The sequence below is a fragment of the Oryctolagus cuniculus genome, chromosome 9 (genome assembly GCF_964237555.1).
Source record: "Oryctolagus cuniculus chromosome 9, mOryCun1.1, whole genome shotgun sequence".
Taxonomy (NCBI): Eukaryota; Metazoa; Chordata; class Mammalia; order Lagomorpha; family Leporidae; genus Oryctolagus; species Oryctolagus cuniculus.
Genome location: NC_091440.1, coordinates 37160868 through 37184669, shown reverse-complemented (window position 1 = coordinate 37184669; position 23802 = coordinate 37160868). Strand labels below are relative to the sequence as shown.

At 40.0% G+C, this 23802-nt stretch overlaps 1 protein-coding gene across 7 annotated transcripts in view; it reads right to left on the bottom strand.

The window, feature by feature from the left end:
- TBC1D4 (TBC1 domain family member 4) overlaps positions 1–23802 on the bottom strand; it is a 220050-nt gene that overhangs the window by 156044 nt on the left and 40204 nt on the right. Inside the window, exon 1 of one of the 7 annotated variants that reach the window (XM_051850609.2) lies at positions 21144–21273. The exons of 5 other annotated variants lie outside the window; for them this stretch is intronic. Coding sequence is in view for 1 of the 2 variants with exons in the window: in XM_051850607.2 (XP_051706567.1) it covers positions 5382–5498 (117 nt within the window). In the remaining variant the exon portion in view is untranslated. Of the gene's footprint in view, positions 1–5381; positions 5730–21143; positions 21274–23802 lie in introns of those variants that run through there. One more of the 7 variants, XM_051850607.2, reaches the window with a different exon arrangement.

Sequence of the window (23802 nt, the reverse complement as noted above, 5' to 3'; positions counted from 1 at the left end):
TCACAAGTAGTGAAATCCCAATACTGTGCAGTCATTTTTAAGTCTCAGTGAGAAATTAAAACCATCAAATTATGTCTTATATCATAAAACTGCACGTGCAGCAAAGAATGAATTCTACAACTGATACTATTCATGGTTTGTGAGTATCAAGAAGTATTACAGTAGAAACAAGCTCAAATTAAGCATTGATGACTATGTATGTGCATCAGGCCTGTTCACATAAATATGTTCATAAATAAAGAGAAAAACAATGTAAACATGAACCCAAAATTCACTCACAGTAGAAGTCAGGCCAATTTCATGGTCATGGATGAGAAACATCTACCATACAGTCACACAAACTGAAATACAAAGACCTCTGACTATCCAGATCCATTCAGTTCCTGAGTCTGGATAAAAAATGTTTTCATAACCAGGATGTCTACATTCCAGACTGCTAAAATGACCCTTCCTCCCCTGTGGCCAGGCTCTCCAGTGACAGGCTCCCTCTTGCTCTTTGCTATCAGTTTCCAGTCTTTTTTTTTTCTTTCTACCTTATAACCAATAAAGAATCAGTTCCTGGGGCAGCTGTTTGGTGCAGCAGTTAAGACATCATTTGCAAAGCCCACATCACATATTGGAGTGCCTGAGTTTGAGTCCCAGCTCCACTTCCAATTCCAGCTTCCTGCAGGTGCACACCCTGGGAGGCAGCAGGTGATGACTCAAGTACCTGGCTCACTGCCACGCACACAGGAGCCTGAGACTGTGACTGAGTTCCTAGTTCCTGGTTTCAGCCTGGCCCAGCCCTGGCTGCTGTGGGCATTTGAGGAACCGGCAGATGGGATCTCTCTCCCTCTCCCTCTCCCTCTCTCCCTCTCTCTCCCTCTCCTCTCCCCCACTCCATATGTGTGTGTCTATCTCTGCATTTCAAATGAATAAACAAAATAAGTAAATACCATAACTGGTTCCACTTTACCCTACTCAAGATTTTAGGACAATCTCTACAAACATTGTACACAAAACAGAAAATTCTGTTTATTGTCCAATGATCAATTTCCAATCTGATTTTTCATTTTAATAAAAAGTTTATCAAGAAGAATATATAAGAAGTTATAGGGGCCGGCTTTGTGACATAGCAGGTAAAGATGCCGCCTGCAGTGCCGGAAGCCCATATGGGCACCGGTTTGAGTCCCGGCTGCTCCATTTCCAATCCAGCTCTCTGCTGTGGCCTGGGAAGGCAGTGGAGGGTGGTCCAAGTCCTTGGGCCCCTGCACTCACGTTGGAGACCCAGAGGAGGCTCCCGGCTCCTGGCTCCTGGCTCCTCGCTTCGGATCAGTGCAGCTCTGGCCTTTGTAGCCATCTGGGAAGTGAACCAGTGGATGGAAGACCTCTCTCTCTCTCTCTCTCTCTCTCTCTCTCTCTCTCTCTGCCTCTACTCTGCCTCCCTGTAACTCTGCCTTTCAAAAAATAAATTACTTTTAAAAAAAGAAGTTATAGCACCACAACAATAAAGCAAACTGGAGAGAATGTGTATCAATCAGATTTTTATATACATTCTAAAGTAGGATTTTTGTTTAACTTATCTGGTGATAAAAATATCAATTCTCAAAACTAAGGTATTATGTGACCTTTCTAGATGGAACTGTTAACCATGTACATGATAATTTCACTTCATTCATTCAGACACAGACATATCCCATTCATTGGTTTACACTCCAAATGACCACAATGGTCTGGCCTGAGCCAGACCAGAAGTGGGAGTTGGGACTCAAACCCAGGATCTCTGATACAGGATACAGGATTACACTAGGAGAAATGCTTGCACCTGTAAAAATTTTTTTAAAGATTTATTTATTGATTTGAAAGAAAGAGAGAGAGAGAGAATCTACCTTCTTTTGGTTCACTCCCCAAATAGGTGAAACAGTCAGGACTGGGCCAGGACTGGGAGCCAGGAGCTTCTTCCCAGTCTCCCACATGTGTGCATCTTCCACTGGGTCCTGGGGCCATCTTCCACTGCTTTCCCAGTTGCATCAGCAGAGAGCTGGATCAGAAGTGAAACAGCCAGGACTCGAACCAGCACCCATATGGGATGCCAGCACTACTAGCGGATGTTCACCCTTCTATGCCACAGTGCTGGGCTATGCTCCTATATATTTTAATTACTAATAAGCTAAGTATATTTTCAGCAATCTAAAAGCAAAATTTTTGGCATATCCTCGAGGGAGACTCTATGGCATCTGAGAATGCTGACCTGAAGAGAAGATTGTCACGTCAAACTAAGAAACAAAGAAAATTCTTTTACAAGCAAACCTAAGAGAAAAAGTGAAGGGAATTTGATTTCCAAACAACGTTTTGTAAAAGGGTTAATTTTGAAATTTACTGAATGTCAGTGAAATAAATATATTTTGACTTGATTACTATTTATAGCCCTTGCCTATATTCCTGCTGAACTATGTTCTTTTTGCTCCTTATACACTGAACTCCTTATTTAGTGGAGTATTAAGCCGTTGACTATAATGTAAATTTAAAATATTATCTCAAAATTTTTTAAAAAGGAAAGAAAGAATGGAAGGAGGAGGGAAGGAGAGAAGGAGGGACGATGGGAAATACCATTATATTCTCAAAATTGTATCCAGGAACTACATTGATTCTGTCCTTTTTATTAATGTCACATTATATGAGAATTCTGTTGTAGAGATGAGCATGCATTTGCTGTTACCCTGAAAACCTAGTTATGCATTAATATAACATTTAAAAAAAGAGAGAGAGAAAGGGGGAATATAATAAATGAAAAAGCAAATAAGCAAGCCAAGAGGTCAAGGAAGAAAATTCAAGAAAAGCTCTTTTAAGGAAGATCAATGCGACCCTAAAGCCTTTGGATAGTTTCAGATGCCAGACCAGAACTCTGCCGCCTTGCCCATGGCTTGCATCATCTCTGCTTTCATTAGGCAATGCTCGGACAGAGCCAGACTGAGTAGGGAGGTGCTACCTAGGAAACTGCACACAGTCTCACTACAAATCCCATGCTTTGGGATAGAGGAGTGATGATGCCACCAACACTGCCCACTTAAACATCAAAGTAAAAATTGATCATATCACCTTTTACTCAATCAGGTTATCAATGTTTACGGATGTTGGTTAATCATTGTTATTTCTTTAAGACATTTTTTCTTAAATTTTTATTTATTTACATGAGAGGCAGAGAGAGAGAAGAGACAGAGCTCTCATCCACTGATTCCCTCTCTAGATGCCTGCAAAAGCTAGGATTAGGTGAGGGCCAAAGCTGGGATCCAGGAACTCAATCTGAGTGCCCCAGGTGGGTGACAGGAATCCAAGGATTTGAGGCATCGTTTGCTGCCTCCCAGAGTCTGCAGTAGCAGGAAGGTGGGGTCAGCAGCCAAAGTCAGGCATTGAATCCAGATACTCTAATGTGGGACACATTAGAATCTTAACCATTGTGCCAAATATCTACCCTGAATGTCAATTATTTAAAGAAAACTTCTGTTATAATTTACCTTAAAGTTCCTTTTTCTTCTATGAAATCAATAGTCCTCACTGTAGTGGAAACATCATTTAATGGAAACAACAATCAAAACAAACATCCTGTGTTTTAATCCCAATTTTGTCACTCAAGTTGCTAGTATCATTTACAGCATGATACCTACCACACAAAATCCTATTTTCACTTCTATAAAATTGAGATCAAGACATCTGCCTACTAACCATGTTGTCATGAGACTCAAATGACATGATTTATAGGAAAGCACATAAATAATCATATATAAAAATATTGGCTGCTACTTTAATTTTCTTCTAGAAAGAGAAGAGATTAAGAGAGACTGTCAAACAGAAATACTCCAATTTTAATAATGACTGGTTAAGTACTAAATTGTTACCACATGCCTATCTCTAAAGAAAATCCTGCAAATATAGAATAAAGAGATTCAACAATACCTTATTACCCAGAAGGACTCATGAAGTACAGTATCATGATCAAAAATAACAATTTTCTACATTTTTACATTGGATGTTTCAAATTCTTTATCATTAATAATTCATATTCGTGACTTTCTCAGGCTTGGCAATTTCCCCTTTAAGGTAACACAGAGAAGAAAGTTAAGTGTCTATAGATGTCTGACCCTTATCTACAGAGTAAGTCTATAGGGAAATCAACCGTGTAAAGAAGGCAAGGCCAACTCTCCCCTCTTCACAATCTCCATCACTGAAATTAAATCTTATATTCCTTTAACAACAAGGGAGACTCCAGTGCAGTTCAATAAACCTGACGTCCCAGTATGGAAATGAACTTCAAATATAAAGTGAATTTCTGAGGTGTGTTTATGAGAGCAGCACGATCCAGGGTTGACCCATAGCTTTCTGGATTTCCTTGCCTAACTTTGCAACATATAAGGTTCTGGGGCTTGACAATGGTGGCTGGTGCTTTTCATTCAAAGTTTCATGCTCATTGATATTTCTGTCTGATAAAAAAGTTCATATGACTTTTCTTCTAAAAAAACACGCAGTAAAACAATAAAAGATATTAATTTAAATGATCCCAAAATGCTTTTCATATTTGTTTATGTGGAATGGATATTTTGATTTTAAAAAAAGGAAAGATGAAGAAAATGCCTGGAGCACACTGGAAGAAATTTTAGAAGCATAAAAGAAGAGAGAGAGTTGAAAACAATCTGAAATTACTCATTGACAAAAAAGGAAAAAGGAAGGAAGGAAGGAAGGAAGGAAGGAAGGAAGGAAGGAAGGAGGGAAGGAGGGAGGGAGGGAGGAAGGGAAAGAGAGAGAGAAAGAGAGAAAGAGAGAAAGAGAGAAAGAGAAAGAGAGAAACCTTGTAACATTGAAATGTAAAGAGGAACTTTGATAAGTCACAGTCTGAGAACCCATGGGGCTTTCAGAATATAGTCGTGCAGCACTTGAATAGAATGGATAAATTTTATAATTCACATAATAACATATTCCAAAAAATACCCATCTGAAAAGGAGAAAAACTAGAATCAGTCCACAGAGAATTAGAAAGGTTAAGCACAGCTTTAAAGGTGAACAACTTTCTACTCTGAAAAGGGAGCTTGTCTTTCTCTCATTTCTTGAAAATATTAAACACCGGATACCTCGGTGAATTCTAAATCAAATCAACCACTTTCAAGAGATCCCATATCGCTCCCTTGCCCCACCGCACCCCCACACACTCCAAAAATCTCTTTTCTCTCTTAACATTCCTATCTCTTTCCGAGAACATGGCCAAAAGGTCACGACTTGAAATCACAGAGCAGAAGAAGAAGCTAGCATCAACAGGAAAGAGGACATGGCAAGGGCTTCTCCTGTTTTTGCTTTATATCAGCTCCATGCCCCAGGCTCCTCAGAGGACACATGGAGAAACTGCAGCTTACCAAATGTTTATTAGGCGCGCAGATGGCTGTTTCTGTTTTAAATCGCCGTTCTTTTATTTCCCAGTTGACTTGTGTAGATACGAACAGTTGCTTCCTTAAGGTTCTTCCGTGTGTCATTAGGGCTCCTCTGGCACAGCACCTCACCCTCCTTGCTGCCTGTAACAGGTCCCATGCAGCTCCAGCCCTGAGTGTGTGTCCTCACGCTCACCTTCCCAGCTCAGCCCATTCACAATCCTGCCACTGCACCTGAGAACATCCTCGCTGAGTCTTAGTCAAAGGCAATGGAAACCAAAGCTTTGGAGCTTAAAAGGAGCTGGACTCCAACTCAGTTCTGGAAGGGTGCCTGGCAAACGAACACTCAGGGCGAGCTGGAGCTGGAGGTGTCCCAGAGAGAATAAAAGGGAACCCATGCTGGCAATTGGCTTTTCCACAGCTTTACTAAATTCCTTTAAACATGCAAGTAAATAAGATTAACTAGAAATTGCTAGTGTAATGTGCTAGTTGATATGGAGAAGTTAGCAATAATATATACAAATTATTACTATGAGCAATCTGAGTTTTGGCTTTGTTTCTGTGCCATATTAGTACTTAAGACCTCTGAGGAAACAGGTGTCTCAACTCTTCAAGTATATGGGTGGTAAAGATAGCAAACTTGTTTGTATATTTTCTTTCATCTCCTAAATTTTCTTAAAAATCTTCATTATTCCATTTATCAGAGTTAGGCAAAAACCTTAATGATAAATAAGTAAATAAAAGGAATTCTATGTTGTATTCTTGTCAACAAAGATCTTCCTTTAAGGAACTATTTCCATGTAGTTCAGAAGGAGGCACATTGTTGCCCTGTTATTTGGTAAATCAAGCAAATATTTATTGAGATCTGCAATGTGCCAGTTTGTTTTGTAGGAATAGAATATAGCAGGGGACATGGACATGTACACCTAAAAAAAAAATTTAATGTGTTCTCTATTAAGAAAACAGTGCTGAGAGTCTCAGTCTACCCTAACAATGGACTTCTAAGAGGAACTGAATTTGATTCAGCTGAGTCTTGAGGGCTGCGTGAAACTCATGACTGAAACAGAAAATCGCTGACTGGAATGGAAACAAGGATTCCCGGCAAAAGACACAAAGGTGAAAAGCAACAGACACCCACCTCCAACTAGCATAAGCTAATCAAGAGCTCCTCTTTCCCTTGTGTATAAAAAAGTCAAGTCAGAGTTTGCTTGAAAGCCATTGAGAGGCTGGCACTGTGGCACAGTGGGTTAAAGCCCGGGCTTGCCGCACCAGTATCCCACAGGGGCACCGGTTCAAGTCCTGGCTGCTCAGCTTCCAATTTAGCTCCCTGCTAATGTTCCTGGGAAAGCAGCAGAGGATGGCCCGTGTGCCTGGGCCTCTGCCAGCCATGTAGGAGACCCAGAAGATCTGGGCTCCTGGCCTCAGCCTGGCATAGCCAGGGCCATTGTAGCCCTTTGGGGAGTGAACCAGTAGATGGAAGGTCTCCCTCTCTGTAACTCTCCCTTTCACATAAATCTGAGAACAGCACCCTTCTAAGCCCTGTGACCCAAGAGGATGAGCTCACATGTGAAATAATCAGGGCAGTGCTCTCTCTGAACTGGCCCATTTCTGGCACAGGAGTAAATGAAATAACTGCCCAGAGGAAGACCTACGGCCCCAGGGGCCAGCTGAGACTGACAGTTCTACATTAAAACTGCACGTTCTGAGACAGCAGCTTCTTAAAGCAGACTGTGGCTCTGAGAAGACAAAGCAATAATGTCTACCAATCAGCAGGAAAGTCAACAACCACACAGAGAAATGAAACACCCGGGGTGGCATAGGGAGTGGCATTAAGGATTTGAAAGAGGACACAGTGACCTGCACTCTGCTGGGGAGGTGTGGGAACTGATAGCCACTGTTAGATAGAAAATGAAATGGCACAGAGAAAGCAACTCTCCAAGTTAGCAGAAGAACTATCTATAGGCAAAGAAGCAGAAGAGGGAATATTTTAGAGTATTTAATATACTCTCTATAGCCTCATAACCTTCCTTAAGGTAGGTATTCTCATCTTCATTAGGTGATGAGTAAACTGAGATTGAATTTTTAAACAGCCTGCCAAGCACACCCAACCGGCAAGAAGTGGGGTCAACCCTAGACACCACGCCTTCTTATACGGCGCTGATGTTCTTTGGATCTCATGACAATGAGAACACAGAACTGTAAAAAAATAACAAAGCACACAAGTCATCTTCTCTTACATGCACTGCCTCCCCTCCACTGTTGCTCCATGCCATTCAGCAAATACCAGGCACCTACCACACATGAGCCATTCGCCCATCATGCCATGGTGACCCATATACCACCAACCATGCATTGTCTCTGCCTTAGGTGTCACTGCCATTCCTGTCATTCTCTCACACACTGTGGGGAACACAGGATGCCACTCCTGTCCATTTATCCAAAACTGAACCATACTACCAACTAAGCAATGTTTTCTGGCTATGTGCCAAACTGGGGATTTTACTTTCATATTCTTTTCATAGTCTGTCCCCATTCCTGCCCTTAATATCCATCCAAAGCATCAAGAAACAGAACAAGCGTCATAACATTTTTGTAAAAGATTTATTTATTTATTTGAAAGGCAGAATTAGAGAGAGGCAGAGAGAGAGAGAGAGAGAGAGAGGTCTTCCATCCAACAGCTCACTCCCCAAATGGCTGCAAAGGCTGAAGCTGGGCCAATCCGTGGCCAGGAGCCAGGAGCTTCCTCCGAGTCCCCCGCAAGGGTGCAGGGGCCCCAGCAGCTGGGCCACCCTGCACTGTTCTCCCAAGGCCATGGCAGAGAAGCTCGAAGCACCGGCACAGCACTGGCCTCCATAACATTTTTTTAAATGTCTACTTTCTCTTATTAAGGAATTAAAATACAAGATGCTTTATGAGGTATATGAGTTAAAAAAATAAAGGTAATAAATGTTCTTTAACTCATGAAATAAACTGCCCGTAGCAGAGGCACACATTTCCTATCATTTGTGATTCATTCATTATGCTACATATAACATATACCAAATTATATTTACATACTCCAAAGGAAGAGACTGAATTGTAAATTAAAAAGCGTCAAATAATGAAAAATATTTCCTATGTGAGATTATTAAGTGTTTTACTAACACAGACACAACCTAATAAAACATATTAATTGCATATTTTAAAACCTGCAAAACAAAATTATATTGAGAATTTCATAGATCTAAAATGTTTGTTTTCCTTGCTTTAATTGTATTTACAACATTAAGAGAAAGAAAGGAGGGAAAAAAAAGTTATATTTATTTATTTATTTATTTATTTTTTGACAGGCAGAGTGGACAGTGAGAGAGAGAGACAGAGAGAAAGGTCTTCCTTTGCCATTGGTTCACCCTCCAATGGCCGCCACAGCCGGTGCACCGCACTGATCCGAAGCCAGGAGCCAGGTGCTTCTCCTGGTTTCCTGGTCTCCCATGCGGGTGCAGGGCCCAAGCACTTGGGCCATCCTCCACTGCACTCCTGGGCCACAGCAGAGAGCTGGCCTGGAAGGGGGGCAACCGGGACAGAATCCAGCGCCCCGACCAGAACTAGAACCCCGGGGTGCCAGCGCCACAAGGCAGAGGATTAGCCTATTGAGCCGCGGCGCTGGCCTGTAACAGGTTGTTAATTTAAACTTTATCAACTTTTTTGGCAGGTATTACAATGTTAAGGCAAGCAACCATCTTTATCATAAGGACATGTTGTTTTAAGTAATCTTTATCACAATGACCTCATGTTGTTTCTCTGGTTTTAAAATGTGAAATTAAATATTCCAAGGCAACTAGTTTGAACATGCCACAGAGAATACCTATAGTATCCTACTCCTTTTGCATTTGAACATCTATGAGAAGTTGCCAGGATAACTCTACTTGTTTGGCACGACTGGTATGCTTACCGAGGCTGAGGCTGAAGCTTTGGCCAGTCTGCTTGGAGCCAAGAAGGCATCATGTGCGATTGGGAGCCAAGGACACAGCTGACTCAATCAAATTTATTATATCCAGGGAGACTGAGCAAATAAGTAAATATGTCAAGGATAGCAGGAGACAAGTTTCTCACTGATTAAACAAGTAGTAACAAATTAAATCAGGAGTCTGGGGGCATTCTAAAAATGCCTATTCAAAAATAACTGGTACTCTTCAAATATGTCAAGGTAATAAAAGACTAAGAAATTTCCAGACTGAGGGAGACTAAGATATAACAAATCAGTTGGAAGTGGATGTTGGGCCTAAAAAGAGTATTAGTAAGATTATCGTTAAAACTTGAATGCATATGTGGATTTTTACTTCCTCATTTTTATAATATGCTATCTATCAGTGCCCTTGCTTTTAGGAGAAAACCGAGTAAGCATTAAGGAAATAGTGGGGCCTTATGTCTGCCACTGATTTTCAAATAGCTCCAAACATTTATGTCGAAATTACATGTGCAGAAATATATCACAAGAGAATTGTAAGACAAATCTGGCAAAAATTATTAACAAATGTGAAATTTGAGCCAAGGGAGTAAGAATTTTTTTTATAATTCCTTCAATGTGTCTATATGCTTATTTTAAAGTCATTTTTTAATCTCCTCTACTAGTTCACAATATAAAGAGTGCCTGAGTCCAGTAGGAATAGTCTTCCCTTTGAGTTCATTCCTTGAAAGTGATAGTCTCATCATAAACAGTGGTTTAAATGCAGGGTTATTTCTAGCCCCGCTGCTAAACACCCATCCACAACCTTGTAGATCTGAGACACTTTGTCAGTTCTCCAGTGGATAGCTGACTGTCAGATCAGCAACTCAGCAGTGACAGTTAATGCCTCCAAAACACTGAGCTGGCTGTGAAGTGACCGCCTTCCCAGTGACAAGGCCCTGCTAGTCACTGTGAGCATCTTTGAAGATGCATTATCGGCTGGCGCCATGGCTCACTAGGCTAATCCTCCACCTGCGGCGCTGGCACACCAGGTTCTAATCCCAGTCAGGGCGCCGGATTCTGTCCTGGTTGCTCCTCTTCCAGTCCAGCTCTCTGCTGTGGCCCAGGAAGGCAGTGGAGGATGGCCCAAGTGCTTGGGTCCTGCACCCGCATGGGAGACCAGGAGAAGCACCTGGCTCCTGGCTTCTGATCAGTGTGGTGCGCCTGCCACAGCGGCCACTGGAGGGTGAACCAACGGTAAAAGGAAGACTTTTCTCTCTGTCTCTCTCTCTCACTGTCTACTCTGCCTGTCAAAAAAATAAATTAATTAAAAAAAAAAAAGATGCATTATCGCCTTCTGATCATCAGCACGGGGTTGCCTTCAGAACGGAGTTGTACTCGGTAATACTAAAAAAATCTGGGTTTTTTTAAGTCCCTTCTGAGAACCTGCAGAAAAATCTTATCTGTAATCACTACAATTGAGGAAAATGTCCTTAGCCTAGAAGACAGTCCAAAAGCTAAACAAACAGCAAAAGCAAAATCTGCAAATCCTCTCATCACTCTCCAATTTTCCAGTGGCATACTCTGCTCTACCCAGTAAGTAAACAATGGTGAACTGCTCTTTCAAGAGACAACTTCCACTTTTTGAGTCATTATAGTCAAGTTTTCCCCTTGAAGCACAGCCTTCTCTATGCGTATATTCAATTTGGTAGATTTTCCTGGAAACTTAAAACTGCTAAAGAACTATGGAAATAAGCGTCTCTATTAACCTCACCATGCTTTAAACACACTCTCTCTCTCTCTCTCTCACACACACACACACACACACGCACACACACACTGCTAATCATTCATTTGAGCAATGCTTATGCTCAGTTTTCTCCAGAAACACTGCATTAACTATACCTTTGAATATTAGCAGCTCCTGAAATGCCATCTCAACATATGCCTGATCGTTTGCAAATGCTAAAGAATGAGAAAAGAGAAGAGCTCTGCCCCAGATGCACCAAAAGAGGCAAACCCAATCTGTCTCCAAAGCAGTGTGGTCCTTTTAGGAAACACGATCAGCAAGTCCCAGCTGCTCCACTTCCGATCCAGCTCTCTGCTACGGCCTGGGAAAGCAGTACAAGATGGTCCAAGTCCTTGGGTTCTTGCACTCGCTGGGGAGACCTGAAAGAACTTCTAGGTTCCTGGCTACAGATCGGCGCAGCTCTGGCCATTGCAGCCATCTGGGGAGTGAACCAGTGCATGTAAGACCTCTCTCTCTCTCTCTCTCTCTCTCTCTCTGCCTCTCTGTAACTGTGCCTTTCAAATAAATAAACTAATTAATTAAAAAAAAGTTCATCAAGAATATCTCAAAGAATTACTTATCGATGCCAGAGGAAAAGTCTAAAAACAAGGACTTGTTTTTCATCCAATTGGTAATTCTAGTTTCTTGATAGATTTTAAGTAAAATTTGCTACACGTAAACATCTTTGTTACATTTTATATATAAATTTGTATTCCTATGGTGTTTGTGTTGATTTTATTTCATATAAGGCCAACCATTATGATTACATTCATAATTTTACTTTTCACAGTTCAAATTTAACACTTTGTCATTAGCCTCAATAGGCTACTTATAACCTAACAAATCTAATATGATGAATCTTTTAAAGTTGTGTTCTCCATTGCAAATCAGACTACTCAAATACATTAATAATACAAAACAACAAGATTGCCCAATACGGAGAGTATGTATCAAAAATTTTAAACTACTATGTCCAAATATTTGTATAAATAAATAAGTCATTTGGGTTTGCATATCCTTCAGTGCACGTATCTTTCAATGACTATTTTTTATTTACTCATTGTTGAGGAAAACAAGTTTTCAAGAGAGTTCAGTCAATATGCTAGGCCAAACAATGCTTCCTCAAATGTGCCCGTCTTCCTTTTTGACAAGTTCCATGGCAAACGACAGAGACCATTAAAGATCTTGAGGTGGGAGATTATCCTGGATTACCTCTGAGCTGAGCATTACCACAAGGTCCTTACAAAGAAGCCTCAAACATCACACGCATTTGGTGATCATTTAAGTCAAGGAGATAGGACCTGGGAACCAGACAGACGTCAGAGGGATGCAACTGCCAAAAGGTGGCCACAAGCCAAGGAAAGCATGCAGCCTGCAGACTGGCAAAAGCAAGGTACATATTCTCCCTGGAGCGTTCAGAAGGATATCAGCCCTGCCAACACTTAGCCTTCAGCCCTCTAAGACCTACGGATGGATATCTGACCTGCAGAACTGTAGAGTAATAAATCTGTGTTAGGTTAAAACACAAAGTTTGCAGTAGTTATTACATTAACAGGAAACTAAGTTAATTTTATTAGTCACAAGCAAAAACTGATCAGGATGAAAATCAAGTGGTATGTGTACAATATCCAAAACTACTTGGGAAAAATACACCAAATACTGTATCCTTGTTGATCTTCTGACCGGATGATCTGTCTATTTCTGAGAGTGGAGTATTGAAGTCCCCCAGTACTACTGGTCTAAGTCTCCCTTTAAGTCCGTTAATAAATCTTTTAGATAAACTGGTGCCCTGTAGTTAGGTGCATATACATTGATAATTGTTATATCTTCCTGTTGAATTGATCCCTTAATCATGATATAGTGTCCCTCTTTGTCTCTCTTAACAGTTTTTGTGGTAAAGTTTATGTTGTCCGATATTAAGATGGCTACGCCCGCTCTTTTTTCATTTCTGTTGGCATGGTATATCTTTTTCCAGCCTTTCACTTTCAGTCTGTATGGATCTTTGTTGGAAAGATGTGTTTCTTGTAAGCAGCAAATAGATGGGTTTTGTTCCTTAACCCAATCAGCCAATCGGTGTCTTTTAACTGGACAGTTCAGGCCATTCACGTTCAAAGTGACTAATGATAAGTGGTAACTTTGCCCTGCCATTTGCCAAAGATAAGTTCTAATATATGCTTTGAATTCCCTGTGATCTTTTGCTGTGAGGTTTCCTTCCGTGGTTTCCTTCCTTTACCTTCTTTCATATTGATGACCGTGTTTCTGTGTTTCTGTGTGTAACACATCTTTAAGCATCTTTTGCAGGGCTGGACGAGTGGCAACAAATTCTTTCAATTTCTGTTTGCAATGAAAAGTCTTTATTTCACCTTCATTCACAAATGATAGCTTTGCAGGATCAGAATCAGAATCAGAAGATCAACAAGGATACAGGAGATTTAAACGACACTATAGCCCAAATGGATCTAACAGATATATACAGAACTTTCAATCCTACAGCTAAAGATTTTACATTCTTCTCAGCAGTACATGGAACCTTCTATAGGATTGACCACATACTAGGCCATAAAGCAAGTCTCAGCAAATTCAAAAGAATTAGAATCATACCATGCAGCTTCTCAGACCATAAAGGAATGAAGTTGGAAATTAGCAACTCAGGAATCCCTAGAGCATACGCAAACACATGGAGATTGAACAACATGCTCCTGAATGAACAATGGGTCATAGAAGAAATCAAAAGAGAAATCAAAAACTTTCTGGAAGTAAATGAGGATAACAGCACAACATACCAAAACTTATGGGATGCAGCAAAAGCAGTGTTAAGAGGAAAGTTTATATCAATAGGTGCCTACATCAAGAAATTGGAAAGGCACCAACTAGATGAGCTTTCAATTCACCTCAAGGATCTAGAAACCAGACCCAAATCTAGTAGGAGAAGAGAAATAATTAAAATCAGAGAAGAAATCAACAGGATTGAATCAAGAAAAACATTACAAAAAATCAGCCAAACGAGGAGCTGGTTTTTTGAAAAAATAAACAAAATTGACACCCCATTGGCCCAACTAACTAAAAAAAGAAGAGAAAAGACCCAAATCAATAAAATCAGAGATGAAAAAGGAAATGTAACAACAGACACCACAGAAATAAAAAGAATCATCAGAAATTACTACAAGGACTTGTATGCCAGCAAACAGGGAAACCTATCAGAAATGGATAGATTCCTGGACACATGCAACCTGCCTAAATTGAACCAGGAAGACATAGAAAACCTAAACAGACCCATAACTGAGACAGAAATTGAAACAGTAATAAAGGCCCTCCCAACAAAGAAAAGCCCAGGACCAGATGGATTCACTGCTGAATTCTACCAGACATTTAAAGAAGAACTAACTCCAATTCTTCTCAAACTATTCAGAACAATCGAAGAAGAGGGAGTCCTCCCAAATTCGTTCTATGAAGCCAGCATCACCTTAATTCCTAAGCCGGAAAAAGATGCAGCACTGAAAGAGAATTACAGACCAATATCCCTGATGAACATAAATGCAAAAATCCTCAATAAAATTCTCGCCAATAGAATGCAACAACACATCAGAAAGATCATCCACCCAGACCAAGTGGGATTTATCCCTGGTATGCAGGGATGGTTTAATGTGCGCAAGACAATCAATGTGATACACCACATTAACAGACTGCAGAAGAAAAACCATATGATTATCTCAATAGATGCCGAGAAAGCATTTGATAAAATACAACACCCGTTCATGATGAAAACTCTAAGCAAACTGGGTTTGGAAGGAACATTCCTCAATACAATCAAAGCAATCTATGAAAAACCCACAGCCAACATCCTATTGAATGGGGAAAAGTTGGAAGCATTTCCACTGAGATCTGGAACCAGACAGGGATGCCCACTCTCACCACTGCTATTCAATATGGTTCTGGAGGTTCTAGCCAGAGCTATTAGGCAAGAAAAAGAAATTAAAGGGATACAAATTGGGAAGGAAGAACTCAAACTATCCCTCTTTGCAGATGACATGATTCTGTATTTAGGGGACCCAAAGAACTCTACTAAGAGACTATTGGAACTCATAGAAGAGTTTGGCAAAGTAGCAGGGTATAAAATCAATGCACAAAAATCAACAGCCTTTGTATACACAGACAATGCCATGGCTGAGGAAGAACTTCTAAGATCAATCCCATTCACAATAGCTACAAAAACAATCAAATACCTTGGAATAAACTTAACCAAAGACGTTAAAGATCTCTACGATGAAAATTACAAAACCTTAAAGAAAGAAATAGAAGAGGATACCAAGAAATGGAAAAATCTTCCACGCTCATGGATTGGAAGAATCAATATCATCAAAATGTCCATTCTCCCAAAAGCAATTTACAGATTCAATGCAATACCAATCAAGATACCGAAGACCTTCTTCTCAGATCTGGAAAAAATGGTGCTGAAATTTATATGGAGGCACAAGAGACCTCGAATAGCTAAAGCAATCTTGTACAACAAAAACAAAGCCGGAGGCATCACAATACCAGATTTCAGGACATACTACAGGGCAGTTGTAATCAAAACAGCATGGTACTGGTACAGAAACAGATGGATAGACCAATGGAACAGAATTGAAACACCAGAAATCAACCCAAACATCTACAGCCAACTTTAATTTGATCAAGGATCTAAAACTAATTCCTGGAGCAAGGACAGTCTATTCAATAAATGGTGCTGGGAAAATTGGATTTCCACGTGCAGAAGCATGAAGCAAGACCCCTACCTTACACCTTACACAAAAATCCACTCAACATGGATTAAAGACCTAAATCTACGACCTGCCACCATCAAGTTACTAGAGAACATTGGAGAAACCCTTCAAGATATTGGCACAGGCAAAGAATTTCTGGAAAAGACCCGGGAGGCACAGGCAGTCAAAGCCAAAATCAACTATTGGGATTGCATCAAATTGAGAAGTTTCTGTACTGCAAAAGAAACAGTCAGGAGAGTGAAGAGACAACCGACAGAATGGGAAAAAATATTTGCAAACTATGCAACACAGATAAAGGGTTAATAACCAGAATCTACAAAGAGATCAAGAAACTCCACAAAAACAAAACCAACAACCCACTTAAGAGATGGGCCAAGGACCTCAATAGACATTTTTCAAAAGAGGAAATCCAAATGGCCAACAGGCACATGAAAAAATGTTCAAGGTCATTAGCAATCAGGGAAATGCAAATCAAAACCACAATGAGGTTTCACCTCACCCCGGTTAGAATGGCTCACATGCAGAAATCTACCAACAACAGATGCTGGCGAGGATGTGGGGAAAAAGGGACACTAACCCACTGTTGGTGGGAATGCAAACTGGTCAAGCCACTATGGAAGTCAGTCTGGAGATTCCTCAGAAACCTGAAGATAACCCTACCGTTCGACCCAGCCATCCCACTCCTTGGAATTTACCCAAAGGAATTTAAATGGGCAAACAAAAAAGAGGTCTGCACCCTAATGTTTATTGCAGCTCAATTCACAATAGCTAAGACCTGGAACCAACCTAAATGCCCATCAACGATAGACTGGATAAAGAAATTATGGGATATGTACTCTTTAGAATACTATACCGCAGTAAGAAACAACGAAATCCAGTCATTTGCAACAAAATGGAGGAATCTGGAACACATCATGCTGAGTGAAATAAGCCAGTCCCAAAGGGACAAATACCATATGTTCTCCCTGATCGGTGACGACTGACTGAACACCAAGAGGGAAACCTGTTGGAGTGAGGTGGACACTATGGGAAACGGTGGCTTGATCAGCATAGGCCTGACTGTTAATGAACAACTTAATACATTATCCCTCTTAGTAGTTTTTTTTATCTGTTCTACTTAATATGACTGGTTTAGTTCTGTAATTGATGCACAGTTATTTTTAAGTGTTGAAAATTAACTGAAATGTGATCCCTGTTGAACATGGGAGTGGGAATGGGAGAGGGAAGAGATGTATAATTTGGGACATGCTCAGGCTGACTTGCCCCAAGTGGTGGAGTTGGAAGCATACCAGGGGATTCCAATTCAATCCCATCGAGGTGGCATGTACCAATGCCATCTCACCGTTCCAGGTGATCAGTTTCAGTTCACAGTTGGTCATGGTGGAGGGACTGGGAGTCAAAGGGAGCACATAGACAAGTCTAGTATCTGCTAACGCTAACCGATGGAGTAAATAAAGGGGAGAGTGATCCAACATGGGAAGTGAGATACTCAGCAGACTCATAGAATGGCAGATGTCCTAAATAGCACTCTGGCCTCAGAATCAGCCCTAAAGGCATTCGGAGCTGGCTGAAAAGCCCATGAGAGTATTTCAGGCATGGAAAGCCAAGACACTCTGGCAAAAGATCTCTGTGAGTGAGATCCCAGTGGAAAGAATGGGTCATCAAAGAAGGAGGTACCTTTCTCTGAAGGGAGGAGAGAACCTCCACTTTGACTATGACCTTGTCTAAACAAGATAAGAGTCGGAGAACTCAGAGGGCTTCCATAGCCTTGGAAACTCATGACTGGAGCATAGGGAGATTACTGATGCCATAGACAGGAGTGTCAATTGGTAAAGTCAACAACAGGAGTCACTGTGCACTTACTCCTCATGTAGGATCTCTATCCTTAATGTGCTGTACATTGAGATTTAATGCTATAACGAGTACTCAAACAATATATTTCACTTTGTGTTTCTATGGGGGAGCAAACTGTTGAAATCCTTACTTAATGCATACTAAACTGATCCTCTGTAAAAAAAAAAAAAAAAAAAAAAAAAAAGAAATTATCAATTCCCAACTTGACTCTCACTGGGATTAAACATGACAATAGGTCTGATCTGATTTCATCATCATTTAAAAAAATCATCTATTATTTTTCACTTTATGTTTCTGTGTGGGAGCAAACTGTTGAAATCCATACTTGATGTATACTAAGCTGATCTTCTGTATATTAAGATAATCGAAAATGAATCTTGATGTGAATGGAAGGGGAGAGGGAGTGGGAAAGGGGAGGGTTGTGGGTGGGAAGGACGGTATGGGGGGAAGCCATTGTAATCCATAAGTCGTACTTTGGAAATTTATATTCATTAAATAAAAGTTTAAAAAAAAATAGTTAAACAAAAAAAAAAAAAGAAAAATACACCAAATACTAAAATTAACATCTGACTCGAAACAGTATCTTTTGCTATCAGACTTACTTAATGAGCTTACTAATTATGCAGGACTCTGAGGACAGTATACAATCATTAGATAAGCATATTTTTGATCCACTATGTGGCAGACACTGATAATTAAAATATGAATAGTTTAAATACATTAAGGCAGAAATCCCTACTTTTAGGTAATTCTGAAGAGATACACAAGTGAACAGTTAGAATATTGTGATAGGGGCTAAAATTGAGGAGAAAAAAAAGAGAAAGGTGTTTCAACTGGGGATAGAGCTTGCACAAATGAAATGGCCAACTAGTCCAAAGGGAGGAGGTGTGCAGAGAGACCTGAAGCTAAACCGAACCAGGTATATCATGAAGGGAGCAATTAGCCATACATAAAATTGGACTTTCCCCCTCAAGCCATGGGAAACCATAGAAGGGGCATTAAGAACTGCAGTGACTGATACAATTAAATTTTAAAAGAAAACCCCTGTCTGGGATGTGATGGTCATGAAGAAGGGCTTGAAAGCAACAGAGAACAGAAGGATGGGCCACTGTGGCATCTTAGGCTTATTCCACCATATTTCACTGTTCATTCACAAGCATTCGGTGATCACTTACCTCCCACCAAGAGTGCTAGGCCAAGTGCTAGGTGATTTCAGGGACCGGTGCTGTGGCGTAGTGGGAAAGCCTCCACCTGCAGTACCGGCATTCCATATGGGAGCTGGTTTGAGTTCTGGCTGCCCAACTTCCAATCCGGCTCCCTGCTAATGCATCTGGGAAAGCACTAGAAAATGACCCAAGTCCTTGGGCCCCTGCACCCATGTGAGAGACCCGGAAGAAGCTTCTGGCTTCTGGTTTTGGCCTGGCCCAGCCCCAGCTGTTGCAGCCATTTGGGGAGTGAACCAGCAGATGGAAGATTCATTCTCACTCTCTCTCTACTCTTTCTCTCTCTCTCTCGCTCTCTCCTTCTTGCTATTTGTATTCCTGCCTTTCAAATAAATAAATCTTTTTTAAAAAAAAGAAATCATATTTTCTACAATAAGCACCAAATTCACACCATAAGGAATCACAAATCAAAATGGAAAATAGTTAGGTGCATACTTTTCAAAAATGCTTTCTAATTGTTCTGCATTCTTGCTCCTCCCCTAAAAGGACTCAAAAAGCTTCCCCTCTGACAGGTTTCTAAAAAGCACTATTTTTTATATTTATTTTTTAAAAGATTTATTTATTTATTATTTGAATATTTCAATAAAAGGTTAAAAAGATGATTTCCTATTTTCCATATCCTAGGAATATCTTATGCATCACATACACAGACTACAACAACAACTACTTTGTTAGGAAAAAAAATATGTAGTCCTAACAATGTGAAGCAATTTAAAACTGCAAGCTTTGCATTTTTCAGGATCAGTTAAATCCAGAAACAGGATGACAACTCTTCCCTAATCCCACCAGGAAAAATCAATCATCCCATTCTCTGCTCCCTTCTCCCTCTTGAATTACAGGAGCCGCCACAATCCACTCTATATCACAGCTGGACTGGACGTGCACACATCTGTTTCATCTGTAAGAAGACAAATTTAATTCTCTGGCACTTCTTTGTACCTAAAAGCCTGGTGCTATCACACTCAATGTTTATGTTCGGTCAACTCATTCAAGAGAACTTGGCTAAATGTAATTAATTAACAACAATTAGATATAATACTTATGTCAGTGCTACTCAAATAGTGGTTTCAGAAAATATCTGGGGAATTTACAAACATCATAATGAATGCTGCAATGGCAAATATTTTTTCCTTCCTCTGTTATGGAAGGTTACCTCAACACAAAAATGTTTGAACTCAGAGAAGAAGTGGTATTTAGATGTTGGTAAATGCTAATTTACATTTAACATCATACCCACAGAATCATTTTAGAACTAAAATTTTTTTAGTACTCCGTAGAGAATCAAATAATCAGTGCTCATTAAACATTCATCACAGTTGTTATGATTACAAATATTATTAAACTCCTAATAATTAATAAAGTAGAGTAATGATAAGAATATGCCAAAACAGAAGACAAGTCTAAAATCACGGAAATTTGGTCTGGAATGACACAATCTCAAACTAATTTTTAAATTTAAGAGTGACTGATTAGGGAAGGGGAACAAAATGAAGACAAGATGTGAAGTGTGACAGAGAACAAACCAGAAGACAGTCTAAGCTCCCTATCCTGTCAGCGCTGAAAACTCTCCAGGCTCTGGCTCCTAGGCTAAAATTAGTATTCCACTTAGCCATGAAAGCCCCACTGTGGTAACCTGCTCCAGGGACCAGGGGTACGTTTACTCTCTGAAGTTATCATGACTCCTCAGGGCTCAGGGAATAATGAGTTCTTTCAGCTTACAGGCTCCTAGTCAGACCCAAACAGATGGAAAAGCACATGCACACAGTGGCTAGGGTATGTCACTGACAAACAACTGTTTTTCCCTGTTGAGGGTAGCCATCAACAATTAAAATGCCAGATTGGTCACAGAGTCTCTAGAGTTAACAAACAGATTCTAAAACTAAGAACCAGAGCCACAGAAGTGAATAGATTTGCCAGACAGCTGGTTTCTAACCAAACAATGTTCATTTCAAATCATCTGTGGGTAAATACTGTACTTCACACATGAACTTTCCATGGGAATTTGTAAAGTGTTTCATTATTTTGGTTATAGTCACCTAAAAGTAGTCAAAATTACACTAATGATGTCATTATATAGAAATCAAAGCACACTGCCAAGTACAGGAAAGATCAGGTAAATTGTGAAACAGATTCTCATTAGAATGAGTGCAGAATACCAGGGAGCTAGGTTTCCCCATTAGAGAATAAAACACTTACCAAACACTGTCTCCCAGACACTTTTCTAAAGCCAAAGTTGTAACTGAAGCAGCAGTAGGGAAATCAATCCACCTGCTCCTTTCTCTACACCAGTCATTCTCCACGAGAGGAAAAGGAGGAACATCAACTGAAGTCACGAGAGAGAGTTTCAACACCCACTGTTGCTTTCCTTCCCCCTAAGGGACAATATACACCCCCTCCCCAAGAACTCTGGTATGTGCCACTGAGACCCATTCCTAACCAGAAGCATAGCTCTAAGCAACAGAAGAGAACAGGAAAAATGGAGGGGAAACGTTTGATATTCTTCCACCGACCTTGCCAAGTGCTTTGGACAACCAAGAACTTTGACACCCAAGTAGTGGGAATTAGAAGAATATGGAGACAGGACAACAGGTTAGCTTTCACAATGTTCTTAAAGTATTGAATAAGCAAAGAGCAGAAAAAACCAACACCTGAAAAAAGTAGCAGCTGCTAGCTAGGGTCACAGGGCAAAGGTAAGGTAACCACTGATACTGGAAAAGCCCAAGAAAACACCCTTTGTTGTAAGAAAAGGCTGACAAATCAAACAACACCTTTTAGTAAAAGAAAAAAACCTGTGGTCATCAATTTAAATAAAGGAATAATAAAGCACAAGAGAGGAGAAAAAGCAGATCAAAACAGTTAATATCTTCATGTGATAAGTTAGAAATCAGTTTTTGTTCATGCTTCATCTCTTTATTTTATTGAACACCCTGATGAAATGTGGAATCTTGGATTTAAAATAATAATGATAAACTCCCAAATTTTTCTTAAGACTCACAAGCCAATTCAAAGAGAAATAAAATACAATAGCTCTGGCTTTGGGGTTGATCATTTATTTCTATAGTCTAGATGGCTGTTCATAATCCTGTATTTCAGCATTTCTGCTGGCATTTCATTTCTATATCAATTTATAATGTTAATCATGAATTACTGGTTTTAATTTCTCTACTTTTTATTTCCTATTGAAAGGACATTCTATTAGTGCCATCATTTACTTATTGTTTACTGTGGACCAGTCCATTTGCTAAGCATTTTATTCACATAATTTCATTCAATACTCACAAAATCTCTGGCTATATACGATCATTTCTACTTTTCACACAACACTTCAAAAAGTCAATGCTCAAGGTCACAGAGACTTCATTAACCCTTCAGAGCTAATGTTGACTGTAGGACTGGGTGAGCCCCAAAGCCTCTGGTTTTCTCTCGTACTACACTGAAGCTAGTTTTCTAACATCATGCAGACAGCAGAGATATGATTGTCACATAGGTAACTGCCATTTCTGTTTTTCAGCTTTACAGAATTTGAACTTATCTATGGGTGAATATGTTATACATCTCTGTTAACCATAAATCATAAAAAATGCATGGAACTATTCTCAAAAATGCTCAAGTTTTTAAGTAAATAATCAACAACTAAAAAAACACTTCCAGGGCTGGTGCTGTGGCTCACTTGGCTAATCCTCCACCTGCACGCCAGCATCCCATATGGGCGCCGGGTTCTAGTCCTGGTTGCTCCTCTTCCAGTTCAGATCTCTGCTGTGGCCCGGGAGGGCAGTGGAGGATGGCCCAAGTGCTTGGGCTCCTGCACCCACATGGTAGACTGGAAGAAGCACCTGGCTCCTGGCTTAGAGCCATCACAGCACCGGCTGTGGCAGCTATTTGGGGGGGTGAACCAATGGAAGGAAGAGCTTTCTCTCTGTCTCTCTCACTGTCTATAACTCTACTTGTCAAAATAAAAAAAAATTAAAATAAAAAAAACACTTCCTTGCCTACAGGATCAGTGGGCTGGATGTAGAAATGCAAGTATAAATTACCTCTGAACTTTAAGTATATTATTTTCTCATTTGTACCAGAGGGATAATAATAACTCTTGCTATATTTTTCTCAGAAACCACTGACAGGATCTAAGAGATATTATATGTAAGACGCTTTATAAACTGTGGTAATCACCCAGAAATGTAAGGTCCTAGAAGTGCTAAAATCATCAGTCTTACCCAGAGTCACTTAGCAATGGTGATATTCTTTCTGTCTTATTGGCTATCAGTAATTGATATAAAGGGTATGAAAAGTTTTGAACTGATAAATTCATAATTTACTATCATGCAACAAACATTGATGGATGACAGAAAATGTTTCAAGCCTAAATGGAATTCACCACTCATTACTCCCTTAAAAAATGTAAACAGAAAAAGTTATGAAATATTGCTGTAAAATCCTTGACTATTCATCACATTCATAATCTGGTTTGATGAATTCCATAGGCCTACGTCACAGCCTAGAAATCTTTGCTTTTAAAGTTACTCCAGGTAATTTCAAATTACAATTGCTTCAGAAATTACTTCTCTTTTCTATAATTACTGTCCTTCCCCAAGTCAAGGAAGTCCTACGTAGTACACACATTCAGCCTGTCTAGACAGTTTACAGTAAGAAGAAAATGTGTACTTTAGAATGAATGAAGTAAGTACAGTCTCACACCCATATTTTAGGATAACCCAGACCCCCAGAGGGTACCTACTTTGTACTTGTGCAACCTCTATGCCTCAAGACATGCCATAGTTTTAAATCAGAAATAAAATTTTGTTAATCAAATCAGGTTACTGTAAATATTTTTTGCAGAAACTCACTACAACACATT